The 24,307-nt window shown below is 30.9% G+C and overlaps 3 protein-coding genes across 11 annotated transcripts in view; 1 reads left to right on the top strand and 2 right to left on the bottom strand.

Moving 5' to 3' along the window:
- The first annotated feature begins 249 nt into the window (after positions 1-249).
- LOC115242235 (ATP-binding cassette sub-family G member 4-like) lies at positions 250-4,400 on the top strand. The gene is made up of 7 exons (XM_029818372.1): positions 250-469; positions 786-931; positions 1,009-1,177; positions 1,448-1,548; positions 2,168-2,323; positions 2,496-2,614; positions 2,718-4,400. The coding sequence occupies exons 1-7, from the start codon at positions 352-354 to the stop codon at positions 2,944-2,946; spliced, it is 1,038 nt and encodes a 345-aa protein (XP_029674232.1). The 5' UTR covers positions 250-351; the 3' UTR covers positions 2,947-4,400.
- A 2-nt stretch (positions 4,401-4,402) lies between these two features.
- On the bottom strand, positions 4,403-20,514 carry LOC115242228 (ATP-binding cassette sub-family G member 4). Of its 9 annotated transcripts, XM_029818350.1 has the most exons (15): positions 20,371-20,514; positions 11,570-11,860; positions 11,151-11,334; positions 10,833-10,956; positions 10,209-10,354; positions 9,127-9,250; positions 8,837-8,951; positions 8,587-8,715; positions 8,329-8,444; positions 7,943-8,111; positions 7,220-7,262; positions 7,059-7,112; positions 6,210-6,369; positions 5,795-5,928; positions 4,403-5,540 (listed from the first exon to the last, which is right to left on the bottom strand). In XM_029818350.1, the coding sequence occupies exons 2-15, from the start codon at positions 11,769-11,771 to the stop codon at positions 5,321-5,323; spliced, it is 1,920 nt and encodes a 639-aa protein (XP_029674210.1). In that variant the 5' UTR covers positions 11,772-11,860; positions 20,371-20,514; the 3' UTR covers positions 4,403-5,320. The 9 variants fall into 9 exon arrangements, with proteins under 9 accessions (XP_029674210.1, XP_029674209.1, XP_029674212.1 ...); XM_029818349.1 differs by lacking the exon at positions 7,059-7,112 and having other exon boundaries at positions 6,210-6,423; XM_029818352.1 differs by lacking the exon at positions 7,059-7,112 and having other exon boundaries at positions 6,210-6,423; positions 20,386-20,503.
- Positions 20,515-23,515: 3,001 nt separating this feature from the next.
- Positions 23,516-24,307, bottom strand: part of LOC115242236 (60S ribosomal protein L9) — a 2,669-nt gene continuing 1,877 nt past the window's right edge. Inside the window, exons 3-4 of the mRNA XM_029818373.1 lie at positions 23,747-24,074; positions 23,516-23,653 (exon numbers count right to left, since the gene is read on the bottom strand). Of these exons, the coding sequence (XP_029674233.1) occupies positions 23,547-23,653; positions 23,747-24,074 (435 nt within the window). The 3' untranslated portion in view covers positions 23,516-23,546. The remainder of the gene's footprint in view (positions 23,654-23,746; positions 24,075-24,307) is intronic.

Here is a 24,307-nt window from a genome sequence, read left to right as displayed (position 1 = left end):
TTTTTTTTGTGAAAAAACAAGCCTCGTTTTTTTCAGAATTTTGTTACTTTTTTCCAGATAGCATCCCAGTTTTTTGCGTTTTCTTAATTTTTCTTCATCGCATTTTATTTTTCATATAATTTTGGGATCTAGATTTCTCTCTCTGATTAATTTCGAAAATTTTGCCAAATAGCAAATTCTTTTTATTAATTTTTTTAAAAGATAATGTATGAACTCTATTACTCTCTCTTTCCTGTTATCTAATTTTTTAATGAATATTTTGTTATTCAAATCTGCCATTGAAGCAAGTGGAAATGTATTATTAACTTTGAAAAATTAAGGACAATGTAATGACATGCAACGTTGTTTCCTATGATTGCAGTACTCGAGGTAATAACCGAACAGAGAGGTGGAGATTTGGAGAGTCTACACAAGATCTGTTGTAGTGAATATGAAAAATCCAAATCGCACGATAAACATCTTAAAAATGGTAAAAAAATTATAAACAATATATTCATATTCTTAGATCATCCTTACTTAAATTTTTCGTTCTTTATTTTCTTTATTATCTCGGTAATCCATTTATCTCGCTTTTGTATTAATGACAATACATTCTTTTTCCTTATCTTGCATCGATGTCTGGAAATGTAAGTGTGTACTTTATCTCTTGTATATAATATATGTGTCAATTCCTATGGAAATTTAGATTGCAGTAAAGAAATGGAAAAAATTTAGATATATCATAAAATATAAGACAAAAGAATATAAAAGTAAGCGTGAAATTCGACACTTGACGAATTTTGCAGAAACGGATTCGCCAACTACTTCTAAACAGAATTTTGAAAGAGACGATGTACTTACATCCGCGAATAATACAAAGCAAAACTTATCAATGTGGCAGCAACAAAAGATATTATTTTTAAGGGCTTTAATTTGTATCAAACGAGACAGCGTGAGTAAAGATCTAAGAAACGCTGACAATTTTCTCGTACGAAATTAAAACTGTTCATGTTTCCTTCAATTTTTCAGACCATGACGATGTTAAGATTCGCGGCACATGTCATAGTAGCACTGCTACTGGGGGCGGTTTTTTACGACTTTGGCAATGATGCGAAAAAAGTCAACAGCAACGTAGCTTGCTTATTCTTTCTTCTGTTGTTCTTATTTTTCTCAAATTCGATGCCAGCAGTGCAGATGTGTAAGTAACATAGATCCTTTCCCTAATATTTTCTACTTTTAAGTATAACGTTATAATTTACGCAATTTTCTCTCTCATTGGCAAATAACTAAATTAAATATTATCGAAAGGTTTTGTTCCGAGTTAAAAATATCATCATTTTTATAGCAATATTCCAAATTTACACGGTGCTCGCATCGTGATAAATATTGTACATAGATTTTACGCATGAGTTTCATAAAGTTATATCGTATTAAAAGAGCATGATATTTTATATGCGCATGATTACAGTTCCCACGGAAGCGGCAGTGTTCCTACAGGAACATTTAAATAATTGGTACTCCTTGAGAGCTTACTATAGCGTAAAAATATTAACGGATCTTCCGATGCAAGTACGTTTTCTAATATACATATATCCCAATCATAATAATTTTCTTACTATATTTATATTGTTGTATTAGGAGTTATATAATTATGCACGTCTTGTAAAAAAACCGGTTTTTTTCCGAATAGAAAACAAACGTTGAAAAAAACATTTTTTTTTCATTAAAATAACTTTTGAAAAAAAAAATAATTTAAAAATATAGGAACTTTAGTTTTTTTATTATAATGATTGAAGTAAATGTTTAAAAATTACAAACTGTGTTTTTGTATTTATGATAAAAACAATTCATTCAAATTAAATTTTGATATGTTTTTACAGAGAATTTATCTAATTAAAAATAATCATTGCATAATTATATAGCCAATTGGAAGGCGATCTACATTTAAAATAGTAATGGTTAGTTCAAATCTATCATCTGAAATTAAAAATAATAAAAAATCAACTTGCAATAGTATATAAATATCTGAAGAAAACAAAATTTTAAAAAATAAACGAGGCCTGTTGTTTTTGTTTCGCAAAAAAAAAACCGTATTTTATGAAAAAAGATATTTGTTTTTTTTAAATTTACATCTCTACGTCTTTTGCTTTTAAAATTATTGGATAGAAAGATTTACTTTAATTTTTAGATACTTTGCTCCTCGTCTTTTCTGCTTATATCGTATTATGTGACTGGACAGCCGATGGAGTCTGATAGGCTCCTGCAAGCGTGGAGTATTTGCGTATTGATAACAATTCTTGGACAAACAGTTGGGATTCTGACGGGTTCGGCTTTCAACACTGAGGTGCTGCAACACAACACGACAATCTTTCGTATCTTTATAAAAATTAACAGATGATTCATTTACGATAACAATAAGTTTATCAAAGTCCATCAATCAGTTCGTATCATTCGAATTACATACTGTTAATTAGTATAAAAATAACATAAATAATCATAAGCATAATTTTTTTCAGATAGGTGTTTTCTTGATACCGGCATTAAGTATACCACTGTTGCTGTTTGCCGGATTTTTTCTAAAAATAGGGGAGATGTCGGTGTACCTGCAGCCTTTAAGCACCGTGAGCTTTTTCAGGTGGACAAATATTTTACTTTTATTCGCTAATTCAAAGCGATTATGCGCGTATTCCTATTTTTTCAGTCAATTAAGAAAAAAATCGCGCGATTTTTTATTGCAGATACGGATTTGAGGGAATGATGCAAACGATCTATGGTTCTGACCGACCGAATTTATATTGCTCAGAAATTTACTGCTACCTTCATTCGCCAAACGCAATTCTCTCGACGATGGACATGCCTACAGTGTCGTTCTACGTAATTTTGATGATACTTGGCTTTTGGATAATCTGTTTGCACGTTATCGTCTACATGGTGCTTTGTTGGAAAATTTATTACGCGAGAAAATGACGTATAAAATTAATTTCTATAAACATGCATGTACTTACACACTTGTCTTTGCATATCTAAATTAATCATGGAACAAATCTTCTCTCTATCAACGAACAGACAAAAGAGATGATGAAATAAGAAAGAATGTAAAAAACGATAAATATGAATTTTGTCTAGATATAACGCACAGTCGATATAACAACAACATAATAAAATTTATTTTTCCTGTAATTAATTAGATTATATTGCAAGTCATTAGTATTATATACTGTAATAAAATAAATTAAATTTAACAGTATCATATAAACCAAAATATCTTAGGAGAATAGTCATTAAGGGCCGCCGATTTGACAAAATTGGCAAAAATATAAAAAGGACAGTTTGGACAAAATTTTTTGCCCTCCCTCTCTTTCTTAACTTATCTTTTTTTTTGCATAAATGTACATAAAGTAAAATAATAAATAGCATAAAAATATATGTATTAATAATGATGCGATAATGATAATAATTGTAATAATAATATTTAAAGTATACATAATAAGTTTAGAAACTCTTGAGCGACGATTCACACAATATTTTCAAAAGATTAAACTAAATGAACGATTAGTGCATCTTACTAATTCAATATATTTCTTCAAATGTCTGGAATAATTCGAAAATGACATTTTGATAATACGGTACTTGACAAACGTTCTATCAAAATTCTTGAAAAATATTATAATAATATTATATGAATTACTTAATAAACGTGCGTGCGTTTTCATTTGCGTATCGCATTCTTTAACGCATTTTATCAAATATAACCTGATTCAGCTCCATTTGACGTATTCGCTTATCGAAATCTCGGGTGACTTAAAATCATCAGATGTCAGGGCTATAATAGAAGCAATTGAACTCAAGTTTAAAAGAATATATCTTACTAATTTACCATATTAATATCACCACGCACAACTTCCTTATGCAGCATCTATAATATCACATTCGAGCATAAAGATTAAATACAGTCATCGCACTGTTCGCTAATGATATCGATGTGTACGTATATTATATCATCATTATTCTCAATACCCTTCGGTATCTCGATATGCATTTCCGGATATGTTTATATACGTACATACACAAGCCTACACAGTCTCACGTTTTCATTCACTCGCGACTATCAAGAGATTACAATCTCATGAATTTTAAAGATATGTATATGTATATATAAAAAGATTATATACCATCAAGTATTTAAAAAGTTTATGGCACTCCCTTCGCTGTATAAATACCAGCTCGGGGATAAGTTTCGATAATAATAAAAATATATACGGTCTGACAGAGACAAAATGAATGACTAATCAATTGTTCAATCAAACGAAAAAGAAAAAGAAAATATTTGGGTTTGGCGAGAATACAATTCCGGTTTCCATTTCAGATGTAAATTCGAAGATTAAACACGTACGACTCGCAACCACGTGTAATCTGAATGAGTGCATCTTACTAATTCAATATATTTCTTCAAATGTCTGGAATAATTCGAAAATGACATTTTGATAATACGGTACTTGACAAACGTTCTATCAAAATTCTTGAAAAATATTATAATAATATTATATGAATTACTTAATAAACGTGCGTGCGTTTTCATTTGCGTATCGCATTCTTTAACGCATTTTATCAAATATAACCTGATTCAGCTCCATTTGACGTATTCGCTTATCGAAATCTCGGGTGACTTAAAATCATCAGATGTCAGGGCTATAATAGAAGCAATTGAACTCAAGTTTAAAAGAATATATCTTACTAATTTACCATATTAATATCACCACGCACAACTTCCTTATGCAGCATCTATAATATCACATTCGAGCATAAAGATTAAATACAGTCATCGCACTGTTCGCTAATGATATCGATGTGTACGTATATTATATCATCATTATTCTCAATACCCTTCGGTATCTCGATATGCATTTCCGGATATGTTTATATACGTACATACACAAGCCTACACAGTCTCACGTTTTCATTCACTCGCGACTATCAAGAGATTACAATCTCATGAATTTTAAAGATATGTATATGTATATATAAAAAGATTATATACCATCAAGTATTTAAAAAGTTTATGGCACTCCCTTCGCTGTATAAATACCAGCTCGGGGATAAGTTTCGATAATAATAAAAATATATACGGTCTGACAGAGACAAAATGAATGACTAATCAATTGTTCAATCAAACGAAAAAGAAAAAGAAAATATTTGGGTTTGGCGAGAATACAATTCCGGTTTCCATTTCAGATGTAAATTCGAAGATTAAACACGTACGACTCGCAACCACGTGTAATCTGAATGAAAAAAAAAAAATAGTTTTATTTTCTTGCGAAGATCCATCCGCAGCACATCGGCTTTATCGATACGATACAATCTTCCATCGTAGAAGCAGATACGCGCCGCACCGAGTAATGATTAGTATCGTGCTCAGCGCGATAACGTCGGTCCAGAATTGATCCCCCCTCATAGCGATGTCGGAGAGAAATTTGGAGGGATATCTATAGTGACAGTACAGCTCGCCCTTCTCTTTGCAATCTAGAACCGGTCTGTCAAGACCGTAAATGGCTCCAACGAATCTGTGAAAGGAAACTCTTGTTTTCGTTAAGCGCATAATGGTTATACTTTAAATTTATATAACTCTTTACATCACAATTGTATTAAATTGTGTGTAAAAATACTTGTGCTATCAATATTATAAATAAATTATTAGAAAGAAAAAATAATAAGAGATATTTTGTGAATATGAAAATGATTTTTGTATATAAGTATAAAGTTGCTGTTTATTAAACAATAAATAAAGAATTTATGAAACATGGAAAATAATTCTTACCCTTCTAGACCATATCTTAAATAACTGATGTAACTTCCCCACTTTAGATAGTTTGGTAGATCGCGTAAAGTCACGCCAAATCCGGCGAACATCATCAACGGCACTGCCAATGTTGGCCCCATAAATGTTCCATTCTAACAGTCAAGATGTTTTCATCAAATTCCATTTAAAGAATTAAATGCGATTTTTATATCACTCAAATGTCTCATCTCAATGAATTACTAACAATTGTAAATAATAAAGAAAAATGACGTCATAGAGCGGATGACATTTGAAGGAATAGCTCTAAAATTAACACCTTTAAATTAGGCATGTAGATTAGAGAGATAATGGCTTTACATGTAGTTATAATAATTTACGATAGCATATTATTATAAATTGTCACAATAACAATTCTAATTAATTATTCACTCACCACTACGTTAAATGCAGAGCCTATCATGAGACCGGTACCTTGACCTATAAATGCAACCAGCATGCTAATAGCCAGGAACATGAAGAATCGAATAAACTCCAACGGCTGCGCTGACATGAGATACACAATTATTGAGAAAACGATGCAGCATATTATCGAAATTGGCACGTCGATCAATGTTATAGCGGTATAGAACGCCTTCAAGCTGTACCATCTGTACGAAAATGATAAATATGCATAATAGGTCATACCTCTGTTTGTTTACGACTGTTATGTGTGGGCAATGAAATTGATGAGATCTATTGTATTATGTATATTTACCTGTTAAAATTTTCTTTTAGTAAGATAGACATCTGCATCGGAACTGCAAGTCAAGAACAACATTTCATCAGAACAACAAGTCAAGAACAACATTTCATCAGAACAACATTTTTTTTATGTCATGCGTTTGCGCAAAAATTTCTTGCGCGGGAAGGATTACTCATTCAAGTGCACATTTACCTTCATATTTTTATGATTCATACAAATACTTACACGTCACTACAGTGAGCATCATCGTCGTCATCATGTGATGGACCAGAATTGAGAAAAGAAGATTGTAATTGTCCCAAACGCGCGAACCATCGGCGCCGGATCGCAGGAAGACAGAGCCCAGCATTATACCGACGAGTATGTTGACGGCAATGCGTAAATATGTCAGTGTCTGCAAACAAATATATACAAATGTATTCTTGCATTCTCGAAAGGATATCTTCTGCGTCCGTCATTTTAAGCGACAAAGATCACAGAAATATTATAACAATATTAAAATTAAGTCACTAATTTTAAACGATGCAGCATATTATCGAAATTGGCACGTCGATCAATGTTATAGCGGTATAGAACGCCTTCAAGCTGTACCATCTGTACGAAAATGATAAATATGCATAATAGGTCATACCTCTGTTTGTTTACGACTGTTATGTGTGGGCAATGAAATTGATGAGATCTATTGTATTATGTATATTTACCTGTTAAAATTTTCTTTTAGTAAGATAGACATCTGCATCGGAACTGCAAGTCAAGAACAACATTTCATCAGAACAACAAGTCAAGAACAACATTTCATCAGAACAACAAGTCAAGAACAACATTTCATCAGAACAACAAGTCAAGAACAACATTTCATCAGAACAACAAGTCAAGAACAACATTTCATCAGAACAACAAGTCAAGAACAACATTTCATCAGAACAACAAGTCAAGAACAACATTTCATCAGAACAACAAGTCAAGAACAACATTTCATCAGAACAACAAGTCAAGAACAACATTTCATCAGAACAACAAGTCAAGAACAACATTTCATCAGAACAACAAGTCAAGAACAACATTTCATCAGAACAACAAGTCAAGAACAACATTTCATCAGAACAACAAGTCAAGAACAACATTTCATCAGAACAACAAGTCAAGAACAACATTTCATCAGAACAACAAGTCAAGAACAACATTTCATCAGAACAACAAGTCAAGAACAACATTTCATCAGAACAACAAGTCAAGAACAACATTTCATCAGAACAACAAGTCAAGAACAACATTTCATCAGAACAACAAGTCAAGAACAACATTTCATCAGAACAACATTTTTTTTATGTCATGCGTTTGCGCAAAAATTTCTTGCGCGGGAAGGATTACTCATTCAAGTGCACATTTACCTTCATATTTTTATGATTCATACAAATACTTACACGTCACTACAGTGAGCATCATCGTCGTCATCATGTGATGGACCAGAATTGAGAAAAGAAGATTGTAATTGTCCCAAACGCGCGAACCATCGGCGCCGGATCGCAGGAAGACAGAGCCCAGCATTATACCGACGAGTATGTTGACGGCAATGCGTAAATATGTCAGTGTCTGCAAACAAATATATACAAATGTATTCTTGCATTCTCGAAAGGATATCTTCTGCGTCCGTCATTTTAAGCGACAAAGATCACAGAAATATTATAACAATATTAAAATTAAGTCACTAATTTTAATATTATTTAAAAATATTATTTAATAATAATATTAAAATTATGTCACTAATTAAGTCACTAATTAAATCCCTATTAATATGCAACGTCCGTACCGTATCTCGTTTACACGTGATGTACCCTCTTCTTAGCAAGATTTTGATTTGATGAGCGAGACTAGTCGCGTGCAGGCCGCTGTTATCTTGGAATTTATTTGTCAAAGGACGCGCCGCTGAAAGAGCGATCATATATTATATACATGAATGCTCTAGAAATAAATTAAATTAATAAAGCTGATCTATATTAATTAATACAAAAATTTTATTACGATTCATTGCGTGGGTAATCGTTAATTTATTTTTCAATCCATCTACCTCTCAAACTTTTCGCATCCATCAGATCTGCCGAATTTTCAAACCACTGCAAATTGCTTCCATTTTGCGATCCGTTTCTCAACGTGTCAATTTTATCTTCGCCGTACTCTCCGCAAGCGAGTTCAATTACTGCACAAGCACATATTTCGCAATATTATTCTAAATATTACTCTAGATTACTCTAGATATGAGTCGTATATATTTTAAATAATTTTTTTTAGAGAATTGCACGCTAAATTATTATACGTACCGTAATCGGCGGGATTGTGATACATAGGGCATGTTAATTTTATGCTTTCTAAATAAGGCAGCAATTTGTTCGTTGTTCCTTGGTACAGACATTCCCCCTTTGCTATGACATACACCTGCAGAGATTTGGATTATTTTTTTTTAATGATTATAAATACATGATTCTCTAAAAATTGAAAATTGCACGATACGCGATATTTATTAAAAAATATAACATTATATTATTAATTATATATCTTGTGTGTCTCCTTGTAATATTAAATTTTGCAATATATTTTATGTGATACTCACTTGATCGAAGAGTTGAAATATGGACGCACTAGGCTGGTGGATAGTGCAGATTATTGTCCTCCCTTGTCGCGCCAGTACTTTCAGTAAGTTTACGACTTGCGTGCAAGATGAACTGTCTAGACCTCTGAAATGAATAAAAACAATGACAAATATAAAAAAAATATTTATAGTAAGTTGTAAATAAAGTGTGTCGAATTGATGCCACATCGCAAACGTGACCTCACGGGAAGCTATTATAAAATTAACGAGAAAGATAACATTTATGGTCTGATATTTCTCACATTTCTTGATTAAATGTGTTTTTTAATTGAGTTTATATGTTTATATACATTATCACGAGATAAGAGAGAGAAAGAGAGAAAGAAAAGAACCATCTGAAATAAAATCCAATTTTCACACAACTTGCGATATGTAAAACAAATCGGTTTTCTCATTATATTTTTAATATAGTATTATTTTTCTTCATATTTTTTATTAATATAATAAAACTAAAATTCTTATATTTTTAATTTATCTTTTTTCAAAAATAATTTCAACGAATTAATGAAACTTTTGTAGCAAATTGCATTAAACACGACATGATTCGGATTTTCAATTAGATGCGTAACAAACATTTTTATTATGTATCTAATTGAAAATTAGAATTTACTTAATTAAGTAAGAAAGATTGCGAGATAAAATAATGAATAATTAAAGGCGCTGCTTAGTAATGGCAATGGAAAATGGCAAATTAAAAATGCGCGATAATAAATTGTTAACATTTTGCTCGAAGCGATGAGATAATATCATTCGATTCATATATTTTGCAGAATATATGAACTAAAGATTAAAAGAGATAAAAAAAGATTACGTAAACACGCTTGGAAATAAAATTAGCGAATACACAGAAATGTGCAATTATTAAAATATTGTTGATAATAACATATTATCGATATTATTAAAATGTTAGATTAGATATTCGTTATACATGATGTTGGCATTTGAAAAGACGATTATTTAATATTTTTGAACAGAGTACACACACAATGAATAAAAAAAGTCAGACATAAAGTGAAAAGACCAATACTAAATGTCGCACTTACGTTGTCGGCTCGTCAAGGAACATGACCGTGGGATTGTTGACCAACTCCAATGCAATAGATAGCCGTTTTTTTTGTCCGCCACTTAATCTACCGGACCTCGTATACATGTGTTCATATAAGCCAAGTGTCGTGAGAATTTCTTCGATCTGAAACATGCGTATATAATTGATTAATTTATATAATAAAGCGTAAGCACTGCTCTCACCTCGATAGAGATAGAGAGAGGGAGCGGGAGGAAAGAAAAGAAAGAAAAAGATAGAGAGAGAAATAATCATCCTTTGCCTATCCTTGTGTGAAGATGGGGTTTTTACTAGTTATATTAAAAATATTGCAAAATGCACTTTAATTTAATTTAAATCTCTTTTTTATTATATAAGTTACTCAACAGATGAAGACAAACAAGTATAATATTCATATTCCCATGCTATTTTCTAAATAATAATTAAATAATTATACAAAGTACTTGTACATTTTAAATCTGAATTATCTATATAATACTAGTCTAGATGATTTCTTTATTTTTGATCATAGCGGATTTTTCATAACATGGTAAATTAAATCAATATTGATTTGAAATAAAGCATCTCGATGATTCTGTGCGATGATTGACAAATTTTTACTTACAATAATTTCTTTCTCGTATCGCGACGTGCTTGACGGAAGCTTTAAATCGGCGGCGACTCTCATGTTTTCAATGACGGTGAGCAACGGTTCCAATCGATCGTCTTGCGTAATGTACGCACTACACCTGAGGATGCGACAGAAGCGTTAAAAAGGGAAAAGGGCACGAAGCGATTGCAAGACGTACAGGAATCAGTATTAATTAAAAATAATATTTTGTTAACAGATATTACTGGTTAATTACTTATATCTATAATTAAAAATATTGGATTTGAATTAAATAATAAAATCAATATATATTGCAACTTGCTATCCGCTTACTTTCGGAAGGAATTGAGATTCCGGACGCGACCGTTAATTAGTACAACACCCTGGACGCCGGTTATGCGAAATCCGGACAAGATGTCGAGTAACGTGGATTTCCCGGCACCAGATGGTCCCATCAGAGCGATCAACTGTTTGCTGGGAAGTCTTCCATTAATCCCGTGTAAAATCTCTTTGTTGCCTAAAATATTAAGAATTTAAAATCACTCGTGGTGATATCTAAAAATACAATTCGTATAACTTCATAATTCCTCATTTAACATTTATCTTTACTCGATTATTATAATTGATTACAATCGACTGAATTATATATTACCACATTTGTAAAATATTTTTTAATAATTCTTTTATAAAATACGCATTAAAATTTGGCGCAAAAGAGGTATCTTTATTTGAAGAGATAAGAGAATAAGTACCTTTCCTAAAGCCGAGGTTCACGGTATAAGTGATGTTCTCGAAGATGATGTCGACTGGTTCTTTGTTATCTTTATGCTTAATCTGAGGCGTATCGATATCCTCTCGTTTTGCTTTGGACGCGGATTTAAGATCAATCGTGCAAGTCGGCTCGCTCGCCCTGATTTCCTGCCGGTTGCTCGCTTCGTGTATCAATACCTCCATCGTTGTGTGTGCTGTATATGCGTACCCGTTGAGTGACAGGGGCGATTATGCTCGAACGATCATCTATCGTTTCAACGGATGCGGACAACCTGCTGGAACAAAGAAGAACCAGTGAAGTGTTAGAGACCAGCGGAAATTTGCAATAACAGATAATCAAGAATAATAATAATCCCTGTTTTACAGCATATTTATAAGATTTGCATATATTATCTTGATTCTAAAAGGTAATAGTCAATTAAAAATCGTGGTAAATGTGGTCGCGATTTTATGATTTCGCTCTAACCAGGAGACGTTGAGCTAACAAGCTGGTTTTTTATGCGATTTACCATATATATAATTATATTACTGCATGTGTCACGTTTTTCTCATTTTTTCTTAGAATTACAAACTCGTATATCACAAAATGTTATTCTACGATTTGAAGACGAAATGGAATATTTTATTGATACTATAAAATTAATATTTTCCTTCATATAGCATTAGTTTATAAATTTTTGCTAATAATCAGCTTTTTTCTCTCTTAAGATTAAAAGTACAAAACTAGTTTTTATTAATTAAATTAACACGATCTAGAGAATCGATACTTATTGCAATAACAGTCGATAATAACACAATTATTAATTATTAGATAAAAATTGTTATTTACGAGTTATTTAGGCGACAAAGTCGCATTATGAACCTTGACATCAACAACAGACATGTATGAGAGAGAGGGGGGGGGGGAGGAGAGAGAGAGAGAGAGAGAGAGAGAGAGAGAATGTGTATTCGAGTATATAATATTAAATAAAAATTTATTAATTGCCTACAAGTGTCCCACTTTTTCTTTTTTCACTTTACGTAATGATATTGATAGTTTTACTATAGAATATGATCGATTACTTTTTATTTATATGTATATTATTCGTGCAGATAACATTGTGCAGATAAATGTGACGCGCAAGTGTTTGTCAGAATCAAGACATTAATTTGCTACGTAATTTACATATATGATATATGCGTCTCTTGTTTATCAATGCACATCATTTTATGCGCGCGAGCAAAGGTAATTTTATATTTATCAGACAAATCTTTGTTCGAATGTTTCACGATTATTCATTAACGCTGGAATGCGAGTTTCATTCTGATGCACGATATTGACATTAAATACATACGCAAAATGTCGTCCATGTGTCAGTCGTCCGTAACATAGAATTTATTTTGTAATAGATTCTAAAATGATATTTAAAAGTGTTTTGTATATATAAAAGACTAAGAGAGAATTTTTTAAAATTTTTACATGTGTGTGTATAGATATAGTTTATCATTCATCGTGCACTATCATGCTGTATAATATAAAATTTTATCATACACTTAAGAAAAACATGGCAGCCTAATTAAATTTAAATCACACAAAAATATATGTATGTAAATTTCTTCCATAATTATTTAAATTTATATATACAACAAGTTAGTCATAATATATTAACAATATATTAACAATATAATAACATTTAATATTTCATTTCAAATAACACAATCAAATCAGCGAAAGAAGTACAAATACTTAATTTATAAAAGAAAGATATACTAAAAAAACTAAGAAAATGCTCAAACGCAGTAGTATCCTATTATTATGCGAAGCGTAGGTTTTTAAGAAAAATAATCCACTTTGCGTCAACAAGATTGTATTATTTTAGCTACACTCGAAGAGTACTAAGTCCAGTAACCTTTGATGATTTCATCGATAAAAGGAACGTCAATTTTATCTAATCGTAAACGGATATATAACATACCGAGCTAATATTGTCGACTTTTATACAATCATTTTTATTCAATTTCCGCGGACAAGCCTCTATTATTTCGAATAAAATCAACAAAGTGATTATTAATTCAACAAGTAGTCCGCGATATCCATAATCAATGAGTACGTGGTTTGAGTTTTAGAACCAAGATATATTATCGTAAATGCGTATGAACCGAAAGAAAACTGTCCACAACACGAAGAATTAATTTTTATTATACAATAATCCTCTATCTTATTCGAACGCAAATGATGATAAGCTAAATACGAAGCATAATATTTAGCGTGCTATACAAGGCTATTTCGTAGACTTTGACGTCATGCGGATAAAAGAAACGTACGGATCGCTGTTCGATTATATTATTAGTATATCATTCTTCATGTTATTTGCGATTAATCGTAAAAAATCATGATCATTTATTATACTTTTTATAGCACACGTTCTTTATCAGTGTCTCGATCAAAGATTTGAAAATATCCGTTCAATAAAAATACTCTTTCAATCACTCTTGTTTTCTCCATACTTTAATTTTTACAGATGTCTTTTAATTCTCTCGAATCTTTCGAATATAATAATAATATGTCAGAGTAATTAAGATATCAAAAAATTATTGCGTTATATCAGTTATGCCTAACCGGTCGACCGCGGCGTGATTCTTACCCAATCAGAAATATATTTGATATGATTCAATTATGTCGAAAACTAAATGTTGAAATAAAGTTGATATTCTGATCGAATTGATATGGAACATGATATAAATTGTTGACAAATCTTCGACTATCATTTTAACATAATTTCAACGTTAAATTAGTCGTTGAATAAAGCTATAATTTTTATCAATTACAGTTTTTTGTAAAAAATTCATCATATATCATCGCGAGCAATTATTTTCTAACAAAAAACTAAAAAAACAATGCCATTAGTTTGCGTCAAAGATAATTGGGAGTCTCCTGAGATAAGTTATCGCACCAGAATGCATCTTTTAGAATTCATTCCAACAATAATCCTATTGCAGGCGAGGTGAAAGCAAGGTAGGATACTTAAAGAGAACTGGTATGGATGGAGTGTACATTGGCTGACGTAAGCGTGTACTTGTCCGTCAACTTTTACAACGACTGAGGAAGTCTACGTGCATGTTTATTCGCGTTGTGCCACATCATCTATCAGACGGAAAACGATGAAGTAGATGTACGGCGACGTACGACGGTCTCGAGAACTTTTCCCAAGTCATATCGTTGCAGCCGAAGTAAAGTGTCCGAGAGGAGAAGTAGCTTTCTATATTTGAATTTTTTGTTTCATCACATTTGAAACGCCGTAGGATACGATTGCCTCACTGAACGTTTCCAAATTCGATACAAATCTTTAAAGACATACACGTTCGCGACGTAGATCGTGTCGGCAATGATAACAATAATTCTATCGAGGCAATGTATATATACTACTCTTCTTTTTTTCGTTAATTTAAATTTAAAAAATAAAAAAAAAACACACTCACACCACACGTGTAAAAATTACTACGCTATTATATTACATAACTATGCAGGCGATATATTTCTCGCACAAGTTAATTTTATCATTTGACGTCTATTATTATTTTCACAATCTCATCATGATTAGTTCTCTAAACGGTTTTATATATTATACTATTGTTACGTCCGATACATGTTTCCACAAGATTGTAATAATTATTGTATTTCACGGTTATTAAATAATTAGCAAATTTTTTCGGGTTCTTCTAATAATCTAATATGATCTAGTACAGGTTTCCACTTAATGTTGTGTGATATATCGATTAGTGATTATATAGCTGAATGCAAATAGTTATAAATATCAATAAAAATTTCCCAGCGTTTTTCACACATTGTATACATTCTTTGAACTGACTCTTCAATATTTTTCAGGATATCTACACATATGTGTACAATGAGAGAGAGAGAGAGAGAGAGAGAGAGAGAGAGAGAGAGAAAGTTCTAATGTATGAAATTCTTTCATGAATAGTTAATCTTAATGCACAATGCCATACAAGTTATTCTTTTTTCTTCAGACATTTCGTTCTCAGAGATTTTGCAACTCACAAAAAGCAATTCTTCTTTCGATTAATATGCATCCTAATTTATTATGTTTACAAAAACGCAAGGATTCGCGGCGCTACATTTCGTAAGGATTCAAACATTCTAACGTATATTGTTCAGATTAAAAATGATCTTGTAGTTGCATCAGAGTTTTAGAAAGAAAGATATATATAAGGTATAAACAAACTTACATAGATTTACATAGAATTAGGAAACATTAAGCAAGGACCAAGCCAAAGTGAATGTTTTTGATTGCGCACTTTTATAAATCTTGTTCTCTGCTACCTTGGCACGTAAATTCTCTGCGCGATGAACGCAATATCCGAGAAGGCGGACCTTACACTTTGTGTCAAGGAGAGAACGAAACTGTTCGATGTAAGGAATAGTCGATATAATATGCTTAGTCGGACGCGTTTGTCATCACAGTCACGGAACAAAGAAAGATACGCCTGGTACAAATCAACGGCACGCTGATCGAGTAGAAAACATCGCTCGTTATCATTGACGCGCGTGCTTTGCGCCCCTTGATAAAGGATAGATGTCCACACGCGTCGTTATCGGAGCATCGGAGAAATTTTCTCGAGAAAGCTTCTGTTCAAAAACTGCTCCGAGAGAAATATAGATCAAAAAAAACGTCTATGAGAGATTTATTAGTTTAGACGTCTTTAATAGACATCTAATAAACGTTTTTTTCGATTGATATATTCTTCATTGGATGACTCCCGCGTCCTCTTTAAGTGTCATATTGATAGATAAGCGGATGATTAATAGTATACACAAAGTGAATGGTTGCGTACAAAGTTCATGAGAGAGAGAGAGAGAGAGGGGGGGGGGGGGGGGGGGGGGGGGGGGAGAGATCCAAACCGCGCGAGGCTGGACGTTTACATCTCTCGGGAAAATCACGCTTCACATTTCCTCTCCACGCACGATGCATTCGCTTTAGATGAGTTGAGTGACTTGTGTTAATTTATTGATAATACAATTTTTTTCCCCCTGATTAATTTACATATTGCATGCGTTAATAATATTTATAAAATCTGTTTTCTGCAATCTCAGCAAAAAAGCGATTAATAAAAAGTTTATTGAACAATCTGATGAGATTTCGAGACGCAAGTACATTGTAGAAAAAAAAAAATGTAGACTTTGACTCTGACGCATTCATAAGGCAATCTTTGTTCAGCAGTTTTTTCTATGACAATGCAGTGTTATGCATTAATTATTCTAATAAAAAAATATTCCTTCATACACACACAACAGTAAAATACAATATTTCTTATAAAATAATGGGATTATATTTAATTTTTAATAACGTTAAGATTAATATAACGTTAAGATTATATTTAATTTTTAATAACGTTAAGAATTTTAAACTGTATGTAATTTTAGCTATGAATATACATAATTGCATTTATGATAACACAGATGCACTTATTGATAACACAGTTACATTTATTGATAACACAGTTCAACAAAAAAAAAAACACACGAGAAAGAATGACATTTCCCCATTTGTGGGTTTTTTATGCTGAATACGAGTTCTCAAATTGCTTTAGTACGTCACAATCTTGAGAAATTTGCAGTTAAAGTTCCAAAAATGAACTAATTCAATATAATTAATATAAGATTAATATAATATTATCGTATAATCAGAGTATGTAACGTATTAGAGAAGTTTTGTTGCAGTCAAAATTAAATATATAATATATTGTTGGAATTTTCAGTTTTAAAAAAAGAAATTAATTGTATAATATTAGTTATAGAATATGATAATAAAATGTTAATAAGATATTTATTAAATATGAAGTCTGAAAGTGACGAATTATATCAAGGATTTATCAAGTAATTTTTATGTTTATTCAAATTAGAATTATTCTAATAAAAAAATATTCCTTCATACACACACAACAGTAAAATACAATATTTCTTATAAAATAATGGGATTATATTTAATTTTTAATAACGTTAAGAATTTTAAACTGTATGTAATTTTAGCTATGAATATACATAATTGCATTTATGATAACACAGATGCACTTATTGATAACACAGTTACATTTATTGATAACACAGTTCAACAAAAAAAAAAACACACGAGAAAGAATGACATTTCCCCATTTGTGGGTTTTTTATGCTGAATACGAGTTCTCAAATTGCTTTAGTACGTCACAATCTTGAGAAATTTGCAGTTAAAGTTCCAAAAATGAACTAATTCAATATAATTAATATAAGATTAATATAATATTATCGTATAATCAGAGTATGTAACGTATTAGAGAAGTTTTGTTGCAGTCAAAGTTAAATATATAATATATTGTTGGAATTTTCAGTTTTTAAAAAAGAAATTGATTGTATAATATTAGTTATAGAATATGATAATAAAATGTTAATAAGATATTTATTAAATATGAAGTCTGAAAGTGACGAATTATATCAAGGATTTATCAAGTAATTTTTATGTTTATTCAAATTAGTTTTTTTTTTTAAATCGCTGGATACGAGTCTGACATTAAAATGAACAAATTAAAAAAAAAAAAAAAAATGGAATTGATATAACGGATGTTAAAATTAAAAATTATCAATTTTCGCCGAAACTCATATATGTATACTTGCAACAACTTATACATATATTTATAATTTCTTTTAAACACGTAGAAGAAAATAATAAGATTTGTTTTAAAACAGTCTCCGAAAAAATATAAAATTTAAAATGATAATCGTATTGTTTCTCACAAATTTCGAAAAAAAATTGACACCTATTGATAACGGATATTACACAAACCGATAAAATATTAATCGATCAAAGTTCCGTGTACATTATAACGACACCTTATGCACACGAGTTACGTGAACTGAAGATTTTCTGTCCTTTGAAAAGACATGTAAAATCAAACATTGAATTTACTTGTCATTTCTCTTTCACACGCGATGCGATTATTCGGACGCGATTAATTTTAATTGCCTATAACTTTTTTCTTTCAAACTCTATCGTGACATTTTAATATTAGAACATTTAGAATTTTTCTTAATCAGTCTCCATGCAATTAAAAATTATAATTAACATAACAGCACATTTTACATGTATGTACTTTTATTAATATAACGTTATAAAAACATGCAGAAACTTTAAGCGATGCTACTATGAAAGAGCTCGTATGAAAATCAATGAAGAGATAAGACGTCCGCTTTAAGCCTAACTAATGGCAAATTTTGATCATTTGTTCCGTTAAAAATATATATAATCATGATATATTTGTATATATTATAATAAAATATATAATCTCTTATATATAAAAGAAAGGGAATATGTATGTAAAAAATATTCGCTCTAGATCGTTCACTCAGATAATTATTCTGTTCGAAAGCATGCGCGTTCTTTGATATATTTTTAGCGGCTTGTCTTTTTATAAAAAAATAGAATTTCTATCAAACGATCGAAAGCCAGTTAATTCCTCTCGTGAGTGAAAACCCCACCAAAGGGACAACGACCTTTCATTAGCCACGATTGCGATAAATCGAGTTATAATAAATGAGAGATAAATTCCTTGCATTAACACCAAACGCAAACAATAAAATGTCTGTCTGGTTGACTGTGAAATTATTTGACGTGACACAAGCCACAGATAGAAGGCTGTTGAATAAACGTGAGTAGAAGAGAATTATCACTTGGAAATAGCGAAAAAATTAAATTTTTATATCAACAGACGCACTTTCGACGAATTTGCCAAATGTAGGGGATATTGATAGAGATGCCAATATTAATCTTCATCGCTTTTCGCGACCTTTGAGATATAATACTTGATAGATTTGATAGACAGAATGTGATATCTTCGAATGTCTCGACAAATAATTAATTGTTTTTTTTTTCTTTTTTGCAATCTTGATAAAAGTGTTGCAATTTTTAAATATTTTACGTATTTTTGCGCGCTTGTAAAATGTAGATTATAGTACAATTTTGAGGAGGACACATGCGTTAATCAATCAATTCGTTATTAATCCTTTCGCGCAACTTTCCTAAAAAAATTGAACTTTTTGTGTCACGTGAGTGACGAAGAGAGATAAAATCTAATTTTTCAGCGAAATATCCGAATCAATTTAAAAGGCTGAAGATAAAGTGGATACATGTGCCATTTTCACAATTTTTCCGCGCATTTCATATATCTTGAATCCAAGGAAAAACAAAATTACACACGTGTTCATCGGAAGTGTGATAAGACAACTTGACTTGTAACTTTTGACATTTGGTAATCATACTTCCAGCTTCTAGCCATAAATAATGCTGAAGAATCATTATGCGATATGCTTGACGCATCGAATATGCAGGAAACTTAAAATCGTATTAGAAAAGTGAACGGAATGTGAAAATACACACACACACACGTGTTCATCGGAAGTGTGATAAGACAACTTGACTTGTAACTTTTGACATTTGGTAATCATACTTCCAGCTTCTAGCCATAAATAATGCTGAAGAATCATTATGCGATATGCTTGACGCATCGAATATGCAGGAAACTTAAAATCGTATTAGAAAAAAGAGAGGAATGTGAAAAAACACACACACACACACACACACACACATATATATATATATATATATATATATAAATACATATAAATGTTATTGCTTCTATATAAAATTTTCGGATATATATCGTGTGTAAATTTTATATAAGAGCAATAATGTTGCGTACGCGATTGCAAAGTGAAACTGTGAAGTGCGCTCGTTAAAAGTAATGATATACTTACGGTACATATACGGACCGTACACTACACTCTTCGGAATTCCCTCTCTAACAATAAGGCGCAGACACCAGGACGCGGACTGTCGACGACCGAGGGTAGAGTACCGACTCCAAGACAACGGTTCCCGCTTTTCTTCCTATCTCTATCTCACTCGAATCCCCCACTCCGGCGAATATGTTACATCAATCTTTCTCCTCTCCTGCGATAGCTAATGTTCCGAAACGTAATTGAAATATTTGCAATTTGAGCCGTAAGATACTTTTAATTTTTTATTTTCTCTTAAAAAAATAATATATAATAATATTTTCGGTGAAAAGGATGCTAATTTTCAATTTATTAAAAAAAGGACTAATTTTTAATTTATTAAAATATTTGAGCTGTAGGCTAAAAAGTACTTTCAATTTTTTATTTCGTCTTAAAAAAAATATATATTATCGACAAAGAAAGCTAATGAATTTTAGAGAAATTTTACTCTACTGAAAGATATAAGAGTTCTGTTAATAATAAGTAACATAGTATGTGCTGACAAAACGAATTGTTGAAGACTTCTTTCAGCTTGCTTTCATATTCAAGCACGTATCGAAACACTTGAATAACAAATCAAATTTTGATATGATAATAAATCTTATCTATATGTGATAATCGTAATCGTTGGATTAATTTATAATTATTTGGCTCGTTATTTAATAAATAATTTATAGAAATAAATAGAAATATTCACATATGTTGCTAGTCTACTTATTATGATTAAAATGATCATTCTATTTAATCTGATAATGTGAGAATTTGAAAAGTCTGATTAAAATATATCAATTAAATCATATAAAAAAACGCATCTTCAAATTTTCGATGACACGATTTTCCAAATCTCCCTTCCTCTCTCTTTATACTCACATACACACACACACACACACATACACCCACCATTATATATATATATATTAGTTAACATTATTTTCCAAGCTCTTCTTGCCACGTTAGAATATTACTGAAGTTGATTAAAACGTTTCGAGCTCGGAAGTCGCCTGCACCTGTCGGTTATCACAGTCCGATAATTTTTTATACGTCTATATAATTGCTATTAAAAGTACGTGTAACACTTGTATTGTATGGAGAACACAAAGTTTAGTATAATATAAAAAGAGGGACAATGTAAGATCGAAACCGAGATATACTACGGACCAAAGGTATAATCTTATAAACATATATATATATATATATATATATATATATAATAGTCCAAAGGTACAAATCGAATGTACAATAAGCGGTAACGTTGACCACTTACGCAATGCGTTCTGGTATTCGAAGAATTGTTATTCTCAGATGCATATATAGAGACATATTATTCGTATCGCGATAATCGAATTGGCTAAAGAATTTTCTGTAATTTCTGGTACCGCGATTTTATAGTCTTTCAGAGCAGTGCTGATTGAAAGCGAAAAATTCAACCTTCAAAAAAAGAAGCGCACACATCACATCCTTTGGTTTCACATTAATTTACATAGTCCTTCTTTTCGAATAAAATATAATAAATATTATTTTTCTTTAATTCCTGATGCAGATAATTTATGATGTTTTGCCGAAACAAATTAAGAATAAAACCGAAAATTAATGAATTATAGTCATATTGTAGCTTTTTAATGCGTTCTCTATATGTCATTTATTTTATCGCAATAACCTTCTTCTATTTTAACTTTGACGAGATATTATATTTTTGCAATTTGCCTGTAAAAACAAATGTATTCTAGTTAGTCTATTATTATCTCTTCCCTTCCACTTTAATGTTTTCCGGACTATTGTTTCTGTGTTACATATTACAGCATAATCTAGTTTACTCTTTCCGGTCTCTTTATCTTCTACTTTCATTTGATCTTGGTTTATTTTGCCATGTGATATATGTAGATATATATATATATATATATTGACGTACGCTATATCACACTGATTTTTCAAAAGTATTGTTATGTTGTATGTGTAATCAGTAGCCAATAGAAAAGTGAAAGCCTCGATTGATATTGCGAGATCGTAGGGAGGAACTCGAGCTTTTATATTACTTTTGAATATATAAAAACAAAAAAAACATGCATTTTTCAGCGTCGCTCTTTTATTCCTTTTCTCGAATTGTTTCTGCATAAAAAAACTGAATAAAAAAAAAGTCTATAATATATATATCATGTAACATATACATAGATTTCATTATTGTATTCGCGATCCGATTTTTGCAATTATATAAAAATCGCAAGCAAATGCACTTGTTTTACAGTTTTGTAAACAAATGTCTATCACGTGTGATTGAAATTTTATAACATATTCATCATTTTATATTTACAGAATATATAAAAAAATCGTTGTTGAAGAGATTATTAATCTCCAAAAACGTACCAGTGCAAAAATAAAATAAAACTTCCTTAAAGTATACTGAAAAGACAGTATTACTTTGTCTCACATTGCAAATGTTTCGTTTTCACGTATAAAATGAAATAATACCGTTGATATCGCTAAAATAAATGCAATTCGTTACAAACGATGTGATATCATCACAGTAAAGTACTTCACAATGACCGTTAACCCGATCTCGCATTTATATCAATCACGCTTCCATGCGCTTTTTGCTATAAATAATGAAGATATTTTTACTATAATCTAATAATGAAAATTTTAATTAATAAAAGTGCATCATTAACTTTTGCACTTAAATACGTCAAATTACATAATAATGTTTTGTTCAAGTCAAAGAGACAAAGTTCAATAATAAATAAAAAATAAATTGCGCGCGAGTTTTATAATCTTCACATTGACTGCGCATTTTAATAAGCTAATAATAATAATAATAATATATATCATATAATTTTTTTTTTCTTCGATTAATAATACTGCATACAATGCACTTAATTTGAGTACACCGCATGTAATTTTTTTTCTACATACACATAGGGTAAGAATGCCTTAACATATGAATTTAAACGCATGTTAAAGCATATAGAAAAAGCATATATGCTCTTATATGTGCATAAATTCATGTGTTGAGCCATTCCTATTGCTGAGTACAGTTGTATCAGACTATCGTCAATGGAAATAATAAAAAAAGAAAACTGTTCATTTATTATGGTTTTAGGTCAATAACGATTAATATGCGTTAACATAATTAATTGTTTAGATGTAATTAGATGAGGAATTTATTCATCATCTAGTACAACCGTTGTTTTTTCCGATACATATAAACCATCCAAAAACTTTCTTATATCTTTATTTTTCACTGTCGTTGACTGTTGGATGAGGGCAGCTGAAATAGAACCATATAATATTCATAAAGTATTTCACGAATTAATTTCTTCACACATTTATTTATTTAAAGAAATGATTTGAAGTTATTTACCTGAACGAGATACGTCTTCTAACGAATTTCCCTCTATGATCAGCTCGTCCTTTTGTTTTCCAGAATTTGTAACAGTTACACCTGGTGCCATTTTAACACGGCGTATGTACTTCTCACCCAAGAAATTACGAATTTCTATAACTGAGTTGTTCTCTGTAGTTACACAGTTGATGGGGAAATGGGCGTACACAGCTCGCATTTTATATTGGTAGCCTTTTGTGACACCCTTGAGCATGTTCTCAATATGAGAACATACGGTACGAACAGCGGCTAATTCTTTCTTTGTACCGAACCATTTTTCGACTTTGAGTAATCTGGGACTTATCATCTAGAATATATAAGAACAAAATATACATAAAACATGATGTGGATGTTGCATACATTTTGTGTAAATCATAAATGTTTCAGATAAGGATTTATCATTTATGAAAAATGAAGGGGAATCCTGATTATCATCAATATATATTTCTAATATTGCAAAAAATTGGAATCAAATTTATAATTAATAGAAGATCTTGTACAAGAGATGTAGTATATATACTCATATAAATAATATTTTAT

This window comes from Formica exsecta, unplaced genomic scaffold, assembly GCF_003651465.1.
Source record: "Formica exsecta isolate Colony F162 unplaced genomic scaffold, ASM365146v1 scaffold581, whole genome shotgun sequence".
Lineage (NCBI taxonomy): Eukaryota > Metazoa > Arthropoda > Insecta > Hymenoptera > Formicidae > Formica > Formica exsecta.
This window is presented reverse-complemented; position numbering and strand designations above follow the sequence as displayed.

Excerpts from the sequence above, each read along its gene's own strand:
- LOC115242235 (XM_029818372.1), top strand. The coding sequence starts at position 352 with ATGATTGCAGTACTCGAGGTAATAACCGAACAGAGAGGTGGAGATTTG. Across the intron at positions 1,178-1,447 it reads GATGCCAGCAGTGCAGATGT|TTCCCACGGAAGCGGCAGTG; the intron begins GTAAGTAACATA and ends GCATGATTACAG. Across the intron at positions 1,549-2,167 it reads TAACGGATCTTCCGATGCAA|ATACTTTGCTCCTCGTCTTT; the intron begins GTACGTTTTCTA and ends TTTAATTTTTAG.
- LOC115242228 (XM_029818350.1), bottom strand. The coding sequence starts at position 11,771 with ATGGAGGTATTGATACACGAAGCGAGCAACCGGCAGGAAATCAGGGCG. Across the intron at positions 10,355-10,832 it reads GATACGAGAAAGAAATTATT|ATCGAAGAAATTCTCACGAC; the intron begins GTAAGTAAAAAT and ends CGCATGTTTCAG. Across the intron at positions 8,716-8,836 it reads TCACAATCCCGCCGATTACG|TAATTGAACTCGCTTGCGGA; the intron begins GTACGTATAATA and ends GTGCTTGTGCAG.